This window comes from Pogonomyrmex barbatus, unplaced genomic scaffold (genome assembly GCF_055798465.1).
Source record: "Pogonomyrmex barbatus isolate J1 unplaced genomic scaffold, ASM5579846v1 scaffold15, whole genome shotgun sequence".
In the NCBI taxonomy this organism is placed as follows: domain Eukaryota; kingdom Metazoa; phylum Arthropoda; class Insecta; order Hymenoptera; family Formicidae; genus Pogonomyrmex; species Pogonomyrmex barbatus.
The window spans coordinates 4,380,226-4,391,893 of NW_028297111.1; the positions used below are offsets into that span (position 1 = coordinate 4,380,226).

At 29.0% G+C, this 11,668-nt stretch overlaps 1 protein-coding gene and 1 long non-coding RNA gene across 4 annotated transcripts; one reads left to right on the forward strand and one right to left on the reverse strand.

The window, feature by feature from the left end:
* The first annotated feature begins 1,134 nt into the window (after window positions 1-1,134).
* Window positions 1,135-6,804, forward strand: LOC105423852 (general transcription factor II-I repeat domain-containing protein 2A-like). 2 transcript variants are annotated; one of them, XM_089073786.1, is made up of 3 exons: window positions 1,135-1,274; window positions 4,668-4,947; window positions 5,175-6,804. In XM_089073786.1, exons 2-3 carry the CDS (start codon window positions 4,705-4,707, stop codon window positions 5,928-5,930), a joined length of 999 nt encoding a protein of 332 aa, XP_088929912.1. In that variant the 5' UTR covers window positions 1,135-1,274; window positions 4,668-4,704; the 3' UTR covers window positions 5,931-6,804. The 2 variants fall into 2 exon arrangements, with proteins under 2 accessions (XP_088929912.1, XP_088929911.1); XM_089073785.1 differs by having other exon boundaries at window positions 1,139-1,274; window positions 4,663-4,947.
* Window positions 6,805-7,178: 374 nt separating this feature from the next.
* On the reverse strand, window positions 7,179-11,579 carry LOC105424295 (uncharacterized). 2 transcript variants are annotated; one of them, XR_967516.2, is made up of 3 exons: window positions 11,340-11,579; window positions 10,717-11,237; window positions 7,179-10,531 (listed from the first exon to the last, which is right to left on the reverse strand). It is a non-coding gene; the product is annotated as an uncharacterized LOC105424295 (long non-coding RNA). The 2 variants fall into 2 exon arrangements; XR_016138585.1 differs by having other exon boundaries at window positions 10,717-11,579.
* Between the last annotated feature and the right edge of the window lie 89 nt (window positions 11,580-11,668).

Consider the following 11,668-nt stretch of genomic DNA (forward strand, 5'->3'; position numbering starts at 1 on the left):
ATAAATAAGAAATAAATATTAAAGAAATAAATAAAAAAATTAAATTAAATAAGAAATAAATAAATAAAAAATAAAAATTATTATGTTGAATTGTAAAATTATAAATCATTATGTCCATAAAAATGAGTGAATAAATATCCATGAGCGAAAAGTCGAGTAGTATCAAATAGTAATCATTACTGTTGTCAGAAAGATATGTAAAACAAACTGATACAGGATTGAAGAAAGGAGACAAGAAAAGGAATAGGAGAAGGGGAAAAAGAAAAAATGTGTGGAGACGGATAACTAGTTAAGGACAGACAGATAATTATCAGGCAAAAGATTCGTGTCCTCTGTTTATTAAGGCCGTGTTGTTTTTGATGTAAAAAAATTTCAATGAAAATTTAATAAATTGGCGACCTTTCGTCTGATTTCAGAAAAAAATTTTAATAAATATTTATGTATATACATACATAAATATTTACATCAGCATTGATAATCTTTACATCAGTCTCGTATTATATATCAAAGAATTCGCAACTGTAGTCATTTTAATTATATGAATTTGTTTCTTTTTTATAATAGAATAGAATATAATTCATAGATACTATTAAACTATATCTAAATATTATAATTCAAGCTATTAATACTGCTAAATAATTGTGTTTTGCTGGACCCTGAGCGTCATTATAAATTTCTTCCTCAAGTCCATTAGTTTGGTCTGGTCATGATTTCCTTTATCATTTATTTCATTATACTGCCTCCCCACTTCAATAAAATCCTTTACTCTATCATTATATTTCTTAAGACAGAAATTATGTAGCATACAACAAGTTAATATTACATAAGGAATCAAATCTCATACACCACACTCATATATCAGATATTTAAATCTTCGAAATCTTCTCTTTAACAAAGAAAATGCTTTCTCTATGCTTTATTTGTCTTATTCTTGATGATTCCTTATTAAAGTTGATTTGAACCTGTATATAAAAAATATAAGAAAATAATAATTCAATTAATATAGATATGAAAGACAAAATAAAAAAAAAAATAATAAAGTAAACTAACTTGTGTCAAATTTCTTTTGTTTATATAGGATGGAATCATCAAGATAATACTGGATAAGCTTTATCAGCAATAATTATTCATTTTCTGGAAAGAACTTTGTACGATTCTCTTGTATAGACATCCACAAATCCGAATTTTTAAATATTCTGGAATCATTCACAGAACCTGCGAATCCCACAAAGCAATCTGTGAACACGAGATCTGCATCGCAAATAGCTTGTAAAGTAAGCATATATTCGCATTTCCTAGTTCTATATGATTCAGCATGAAGCTAGATAGATAAAAACATAAAAATAAGATAAATTATTATAAAACAACAAAAAAATAATTAAAACAGTATAAAAATAAAATAGTTTTACATGTGGAGCAAGGATAGGTATGTGCGAACCATCAATAGCTCCTATGACATCTGGACACCAATTCCACTAAATCTATTCTTCACAGAATGTAATTTATTTCTTTGTAGCTACACAATAACATTATCTGCTATGTTATTCAAAGCATACACTATTCTACGAAAAGAATCATGTAAAATAGATTTTCCCATGTTGAAACAATCTGCAATAGATATAACACTAATTTAATTATTGCGCAAATTATTACCAAAATAAAATCTAATGTTTAGATATTTATAGAAATATTTATTACCAAAAAGAATCTGGAATTGTCAGAAGCCAAATGACTGACAAGAGCTGATTTCTAACTGGAATCATTGGTCTTCCTTCCTTTTCTATTCGTGTCAATGCCGGAGCTAATTGTCGCTCAAGATTTTCATAAGTTTTTCTGGTCATACGAAAATGTTGACGAAACACTTCATCATTAAATCTTAGTATAATTTCATTGATATATCGCTCTAATCTTGCAGCATCTTCGATTATCAAATCTTATCTGAGCTTCAACGAAATAGTCTCTTCAATTCCACCTCGTCATCACAAAGTTCTGGATGTAAGCTATCCAAAATTATTCTCATTAATTCCTGTCCAGCATTCACGGCACAGGCTACAATAATATTTGCCCGGGATCGCTGTTCGATCGCCATTTTTTATCTATTTATCGTTTGGAAACTATTCGCATCCAGGGAGTATCCTGCCCCCATCACTATTCACCCGGTTGCACTCTCAGGGTGACGTTTCCGAACGTAGCCTTATGATAGTAAGCGTCGGCATCTTTGATGTTGAGGTTTGCGAAACATGACTTATCACCATAGTCTTGATTGGAAAAAGCACCAATTTCAAAAGATAACATCGTAAAATTAAAAATATTAAAAGTAAAATATTAATGTCTTAAAATTAAATATATACTATAATAAAATAATAAATAACTCAGTAATTCATTCTTTATTATATTTTACTATTTATAAAATATAACAATAAAAATAATAAAACATTTCAGAAGTAAATTACATATATTTTATATTTTACATGCATATAATATAAGATATAATATATATTACAACATAAAAGTTTACATATGTACTATCAAATAGATAAAAATATTATAAAAATTTATTACATTAATGCATAGAATTAAATAAAGCTAAAGATAATTTTTACCTTCTAATTCTACATTTACTGAAAAATTTAGTATTGGAATTGCATGCGATTGAATATCTATTTCTTAAACTGTTTAAGAACATTGATGGCATGATGAAATGTTCATTGCAAATTCTGTAATTTTTATTATTCTAAAGATGTATTTATGGATCTATTACAAAATTTCAACCATAACTTAGTTCTAAAGAGAAAAATATGAAAATTACTATTTTTTAATTAAGATGTTTAGAAATAAAATGTAGATATTGTAATTTAATTACATGTATAATAATAAACATATATATAATACATACACATAATGAAACATGATACATGATACATGATACATATACATAATAATATATATTATATATATTATATATATATATATATATAATATATAAATTATAATATAAAAAATCACGTAGTGTATATATATATATATATATATACAGGATATCTCAAAACTCCCACATTTGGAGTACACTACCTGATTTTTTATGCTAAAAGAAACAACTTTTTCTTTTAGTAAAATTGCGTGCAACGAATAGTTTTTACAATAAATCAAATTAAAAGTGACGAATAAGCGCGCGTATGTGCGTAGCGGTCGGCGCGCGTTCCTTAGGCCAGGGATCGGCAAAACGCTGAAATTGAGCAGGGGCGCCCACGAGCGCCCGCGAGCGCTCGGCTGTGTGCACATCTCAGGAGCGTATCTAATATTTTTAATACCTTGGATAAAGTTTCGCATTTCACACTTACAAAAATAGCGTTGCGTGTGTATATGAACGATAGTGTAGTCTTAAACTATTAGTATTTGAATCTTTGTAACAACATATTATATATTCATAATTTTATGATTGTATTGTAAGTTTATATTTTAATACATTGTTATTGTTTATATTATTGTTTTATTTTCTTTGTTATATTTAAATTTTCGTTAAACATATTTAAATATTAATTATATAATTTTTAATTTAGCACAAATTTTAACAACTTACAATATTTAAAAATAGAGATAAGCATTTTAATTAAAATTTTCCTATAATGAATGCTTATTATTATTATTAGGACAATCAAAACATGTTAGAGTATATTTCTTTATTTGACTAATAAAAAAATTAACTAAATATAAGTTGAATTCATAAGAATTTATGCATTTTAAGTCCTAGATTGAAAGATATCTATTAGATTCGGAAAAAATTAACGGAGACCGACTGGATTTGAACTCGGGATCCCTCGTCTACCAATCCGACACTTAGTCTGCACGACCACGACGGCTCCTCTCTGTTAGCTGTTTATATTCCGAATCTCTTTCATGACCGCTTACGGTCGTCTAATTCTTACAGTTCGGCCATTCTGGTATTACATTCGTCCCGAATGTACCGAGTCTTCCTCTATCGGATTTTTATCCCAAACTTGGAGCTTCTGCTCCCGACTTTCGATCACTTTCTTGAACGACCGACACGACTCCTTTGGAGTAACTACTCCGCGACTTTTTTCCCGTTCGTTTTTCTTGAACGACCGACACGACTTTGGAGTACTACCCCCGACTTTTTCCGTTCACTCCTGAACGATCGACTTGTCAGGTAACATAGGCTGAATCTTCTCTGAGGTAACATAGGCTGAATCCCACTTCTGAGATTGAAAGATATCTATTAGATTCGGAAAAAATTAACGGAGACCGACTGGATTTGAACTCGGGATCCCTCGTCTACCAATCCGACACTTAGTCTGCACGACGGCTCCTCTCTGTTAGCTGTTTATATTCCGAATCTCTTTCATGACCGCTTACGTTGTCGTCTAATTCTTACAATATATAATATATTACAATATATTTTTGCATATTTCATCTTTAAACGATTTAAAGCTAAACTGTTATAAAAAAATTTTATTATATATATATCACGTTTAATTTAGCGTTTTAAAATTATATTTTTAAATCCAGAAGAATAGTCCTTTTTCTGCGAAGAAAACTTCCAACAATTTTAAAATAAATATCTGCTAATATTAATCTGCTAAACGCTCAAAATAAAAGAAAAACAATAACAATAAGCAAATAATCAAATTGTCTCTTGTCTAGAACAGTCAGACACATTTGCAATCTTATAATTTAACGTTTGTAATGGATAATCAAAGGAAAACCTTAAGTTCAAGTTCGGACAGTTCTTCATGGGAAGAGAAGTGGTTCATAATGAAGCATGATAATCAAACGCAATGTTTGATCTATGGAACCATTACGAATTCAAAGAAATATAATGTCGGAAGACATTATAACACAAAACATGGAGCCACTTATGACAAGATAGAAGGACCGAAGCGAATTCAACTTTTGCACGATTTAAAATCAGCTGTTTCCAACAATAAAGTAATTTTCATAATATACATATTATTATAATATAAAATATACGTTTTTTACTATAGTCAGTTTTAATTTAATTCATTATATTTAATTATACCCGGTAAAAAATTTTTCGTATAAGAACATATATGCATATAAATATGTATAAATATATATAAATATATATATGTTTTTACATAAAAAATTTTTTTATCAGGTACATTACATTTAATAAAGATATTATTCTAATGCAGGAAGAAGAATCGGAATTAAGTAAACCTGCATTGTATGCCAATTACAAAATTGCTCATCTTATTGCACGTGAATCACGTTCATTTAGCATTGGTCCATTTCTCAAACAATGTTTAGAAATTGCCGCAGAAACAATATATCCTAATGATATTAATAAATTTAAATCAATTAGTCTCTCTTCTCGAACTGTAGTACGTCGCATTGAAAAATTAGCTGAAAATCTTGAGCGACAATTGGTATTAAAAGCAAACAATTTTATTGCTTTTTCATTAGCTCTCGACGAGAGTACTGATATCGTTGATACTGCACAATTGGCAATTTTTATTCGTGATGTGTATAGCAACCTCTCTATTACTGAGAAACTTTTAAATATAATACCTCTGAAAGGTACTACGATTGGAGAAGATATATTGTTTAGCGTTGAAGAAGCAATAGAAAACAAAAATCTATCTTGGGATAAATTAACTTCAGTTGTTACTGATGGTGCTGCAGCAATGATTGGACACAATATGGGCTTCGTAGGACGTTTAAAGTCTAAACTAGCACAATCAAAACAAGAAACACATTCGATCCATTGTATCATCCATCAAGAGGCATTATGTACAAAATCTTTAAAGTATGACGAAGTAATGAAAATTGTAATCAAAGTTTTAAATTTTATTAGAACTACTGGATTGAATCATCATCAATTTTGCGAATTTTTATCTTCTTTAGAGTCAGATTATACCAACATCTCCTATTTTTGCGAAACACGATGATTTAGTCGAGGTAAAACTCTTCAGCGTTCTTTCATTTACGCGAAGAAATAATTATATTTTTAGAAATGAAAGATAAGTCTGTGCCTGAACTATCACAGCCTTCCTGGATTGCCAATCTCGCATTCTTGCGGATATCACTAATCATTTAAATATAATACATTAAATTATTCTTTACAAAGATAAATTAATTATTCATTATGTTTGATCAAATTAGATCTTTTAAAATGAAACTTATAGATCAATCCTAATGAAATTTATGGATCAATCAATTTCAATCTCGACAGTTGTTGCATTTTTCAAATTTATTATTTGTTGCCATGCACATTCAAGATAAGTAATATGAAGAATATATAAATTCACTTCAATTACATAATGAATTCGATTGTCGGTTTAGGGAAATGCATGTTTTAGAAGAAGACTTACTTATTTTTATGATACCTTTTACTGTTGATATTAATATTATATTATTCCCGCAGATATACAATTAGAATTAATATATTTAAAATGTGACACTGCTCTTAAAAAAAATTTTATACAATTACTGACATCGTACAATTTTATTCATATATATCTCAAGAACGTTTTCCTCGACTACATGCTCGTGCTACAAAAATAATGAGTATGTTCGGTTTTACATATTCATGTGAACAATTATTTTCTATTATGAAATTAAATAAATCGCGATTACACGAATAAATTCACATTTAAATGCAATAATTCGTTTAAGTTATGCCAAAACGATAATACCTGATATATCGTATATAATATCGGAAAACTGAATATGAATCAAATATTAATTAAATGTTATGAGTTGCTTATTTAATATTATTGTAAGAATGGTTTATTTAAAATATAGATAGTTACTAATTTATGCTATTTCTGGGTCTGAATTGTACACAATATTTTTTTATTCCTTGAATAGCGTTCAACGAACAGACGTTCCTGCTATTCCCTCTCCTCACTTTATTGCGTCTAGCTGCCTAACGCTAGCCCCAGCGCGCTCGACTGTTGCCCGCGGGCATTGAGCGCTTGCGAGCAGTGCTCACTTGCCGACTCCTGCCTTAGGCTGGCGCGGCCTAGGACTTAATCTTTGACGACTTCATGTACTGTATTGTTTAAAATATAATACAAAATAAGTATTTATATTCATCCTTTACGTAGCGATTTAATAAAAGTTGTCTGATTTCGTAGCATTATCTGGAAATAAAAATAAATGTAAATTATATGATGTATAAACTGAGCATTCTATTATTTTAATTATTTTTTTATTGTCATATGTGCAATTGCATATGACAATAAAAAAATACGGAATTTAATGAATACTTATTAATTACGTGAGTACGTAATCACGAAAAGTCAAAAAATTGATTTTTTTATAATAGTGTCTAAATAATTCGTTAAATTCAATATATTTTTTTTATTGTTATATGCAATTGTGCAGTAATTAAAATAACAGAATGCTCAGTTCATACACCATATTATTTACATTTATTTTTATTTCGAGATAATGTTACGAAATTAGACAATTTTTTTTATTAAATCGTTAAAGGATGAAAACAATACTTATTTTGTTAACTTTTATCATATTTTAAAATATAGTACGTGAAGTCGTCAAGGATCAGACCGCGCCGGCCTGAAGAACGCGCGCCAGTCTTGACCGCTACGCACATACGCGCGCTCATTCATCACTTTTAATCTGATCCACTGTAAAAACTATTCGTCGCACGCAATTTTGCTAAAGGAAAAAGTTGTTTCTTTTAGCATAAAGAATCACGTAGTGTACTCCAAATGCGGGAGTTTTGGGACACTCTTATATATTATATATATATTAGGTGTACAAAAAAGTTTTGAACTTTTTTTTGTAAAATTCAATCTTTATTCAAAAACAAACAAAAAAATATTAATCAGGGAAATATTCCTTGTTTGCATCAACGACCTTTTACCATCTTTCGGGTAGCTTGCGAATTCCTTGATGATAGAAGCTCACCGGCTTCGAAGCGATAAAGTCATCAATGCATTTTCGTATCTCTTCAAATCTCACGAAATGTCAGCCGAATGATGCTGCAGCGACCGGAATAGGTAGTAATCGGAAGGCGCCATGTCTGCGCTATACGCCGCGTGCGGGAGAAGTTCCTAGCCTAACGCAAAGATATGGTCCTGAGTCGCTTTCACAACATGTGATCGAGCATTGTCATGAAGCAAGATCACTTTACGACGTCCTTGGCCAGTAAATGGCCTCTTTTCTTCTAATGCATCGCTCAAATTGGTCAATTGTTGTTGGTAGCGGTCTGCCTCTCTGATTGTTTCACTCGGTTGTAACAACTCGTAATACAACACATCTTTCCAATCCCACAAGATACAAAGCAAAACCTTCTTGGCGTGGATATTGGGCTTCGGCATCGATGTCGAAGGTTGACCAGGATCAACCCATGATTTTCTACGTTTAGAGTTATTATAAAGAATTCACTTTTCATCGCCAGTAATGATTTTGTGCAGAAAATCTTTTTTCCGGAACTTTGAAAGCAAAGTGAGTGCAATGTTACACCGATGATTTTTATTGTCTTCGGACAATTCATGCGGAACTCATCTGCCTTCCTTCTGAACTTTTCCCATCGTATGTAAACGTACGGAAATGGTTTGCTGCGTAACGCCAAGCTGTTCTGCAAGCTCCTTTTCAGTTTGCGCAGAGTTTATATCTAGCAGTACTTTCAATTCGTCCGTTTAAATCTTTTGAAGGCGTTCAGCACGCGGTTCATCTTCAAGACTGAAATCTCCTTGGCGAAATTTTTGATACCATCTTTTACATGTAGTATGACTTACAGCGTTCTCTCCATATGCAGCACAAATCATTGCAATGGCTTCAGCAGCATTTTTCTTCAGATGAAACGCGAAGTGGATGGAAAATCGAATATGCTCTTTTTGTTATTGTCATCGTGAACATTACTGATTTTTGAGGTTATATACATCAAACACCAAACCGTATGGCATTTTAGAAGGCCAAATGTCAACATTTTAAAACCGCAAAAGGGCGGGAAGATATATAAAATTTAAATTGTTATTTCGGTTGTATGAAATCTAAGGTTTAGAACTTTTTTGTATACCTAATATATATATATATATATATATATATATATATATATATATAAATATACATAAATACATATATAAACATATATAAATATATAATTATTATATAAACATACATAATAATTGTATCTGAAATATGTCCATATATGTTCATATTATATAGTTCCTATTGTTTGTAAAATATATATTTTTATATGAAAAATTTTTTACCGGGTGAATATTTCAAACCACCCACACTCGTTTATTTCAAACAACCCGTATACTCATTTAAAATTGAAGGAAGTGGCTACTTTTAAAAATAGTTCAAACAAAAGTTTTATAGTTTCAAAGGAAAAAGCACTATCGATTCAATATTGTATGCATTTTCGAGATGTCGCCAGAATATTCCATATAAAATATTCCATATAAAATGTTAGAAGGATTTGAAGCGAAACATTTCCAGAATGTTAAGAGAATATTGCAAACATAATATTGCAAATCAAACGTCACTAAAATAAAATTAAAATATTCTATTTGCAACATTTTAAAATATTTTAAATAGAATGTTATCAGATTATTTCATATAAAATGTTCAGAAAGATTTGAAGAAAAACGTTTCCAAAATATTTAAAAAATATTGCAAATGTAGTATATCAAATAGAATGTTTCCAGAATATTTCTTTTGAGACATTTTGAAATATTTCAAATAGAATGTCGCCAGACTATTTCATATGAAATGTTCACAAAGATTTGAAGCAAAACGTCTTCAGAATGTTAAAAGAATATTGCTAATGTAATATTTCAAATAGAATATCTTCAGAATATTTTCTTTACGACATTCTGAAATATTTCAAATAAAATGTCGTCAGGCTACTTTATATGAAACTTTCAGAAAAATATGAAGCGGAACGTTTCCAGAATATTAAGAAAATATTGCAAATGTAATATTTCAAATAGATTGTTTCTAGAATATTTCAAATGAAATCCTATGAATATCCTATATATAATATTTTTAGAAGTTTACAGAAATATTTCAAATGAAATATTTTATGAAAGATATTTGAAATATTCTGATAATATTCCGTGCTGTGTGGGAAATTAAAAAAAAAAAGATTGCTATTGCTTTGATAACCAAAATTGTAGAAAATGAAGAAACCAAAAATTAATTAAACATCGAAATGAATCAATTTGTACTCGAAAATGAATTTTTCGGAGATATTTTCAATTACAGGATATACTTAACTGTTAGTTTAAAAAATTAACATACATTGTATTATACATACAAAGGTACAAACAATAAATATATGATTAAGTTTCTTTAAAAATTAAATAAAATATGAACTAAATAAAATAGATTAAAATAGATTAAACTAGATCACATATTCCTGCCATTCAATATGACGGTATTAAAATACTCCTTAAAAATATTACGAATAGAGATAGTGTTTTTGCTAGGTCTTGCATTTATTATTTCTAAATTATGTAATTGAGCATTTTCCATCCATAGAAGCAATACAATTTGGGACATTCCATGTCTGAAAATAATTATCTGTTATCTTCTCCCACTTCACAGTTGTACTTGGTGTAAACATTAATAAGAATATAAATATTAAATTACAAAAGTTTTACTTAAATATTATTAATAATCTATGTAATATATTTTAATAATTTTTATATATTTTTTAAAATATATTTGTATATTTCTTAATGTAGATTCTACCTATAAATAATGTTTTCGAAGAATTTCATATAAAACACGGCAAGTTTCAGGAATAATGCGAGAAATTATACAAGTTTGGGATTCTTGTTGAATATTCTAGACTTCTACAATTTTCGCCCGTAGCCAAAAATTTCAAAGTGAGTGATAACCGTTCTTTAGGACTTATACATTCCCTCATATTAATATTTTGACGTTATATGTATGGTGTTATCATTTCCACAAGACGATCAAATAAATCATTTCCTAAAAAACTTCCTTCCTTCACATCCTAAAAAACTTTTCAAAACATATTATCTTTCAAATATATTATCTTCTCTTCTTAATTCTACTTGTGCAAGGTTAAGTATGCCTTGTAATTAAAAATTTCTCCGAAGAATCCATTTCGAGTCCAAATTGATCGACATCGATCAATTCGTCGATTCGATGTTTAATTAATTCTTCTGTTTCTTTATTTTCTACAGCTTCGGCTATTAAAGCAATAGCTATCAATTTTTTAAATTTACACATTATATGAAAAAAATCTGAAAATTTGAACAAATAATTAGTAATTACTTTTAAACTCATTTTTACAAAATGGATATAAATTAATAATTTAATAAATTAAAAAAAATATATTTATTTACATAAATAATATAAATATACGCAATCGATACATAATCAAATCTTATCAAGTTCAATACTTTAATATTGGCATGCCTGACTACAGTTAATTTCATAAATTGAAATATATTGCCATTTGTAATTATTCGAGTCGAAAAAATTAGTAACAAAAACTCGATCCGAGTTCTCGGATCGAGTTCTAGCATCATGGACACAGACCTTAAAAGACCTTAAAAGGCGTAACTTTTTGTTAAAAAACTTTTTTCTTCAAGAAATAAAAGCTATAATTATCGAAAAGAATAAAAAAACATTACATATTTGTTATTCAAATATATATAAAATTTGTGTGTCA

What these genes read in the sequence shown, in the direction of transcription:
- LOC105423852 (XM_089073786.1), top strand. Translation starts at nt 4,705, where the DNA reads ATGGATAATCAAAGGAAAACCTTAAGTTCAAGTTCGGACAGTTCTTCA. An exon ending in CAGCTGTTTCCAACAATAAA is followed by an intron (nt 4,948 to 5,174) that starts GTAATTTTCATA and finishes ATTCTAATGCAG; the next exon opens with GAAGAAGAATCGGAATTAAG.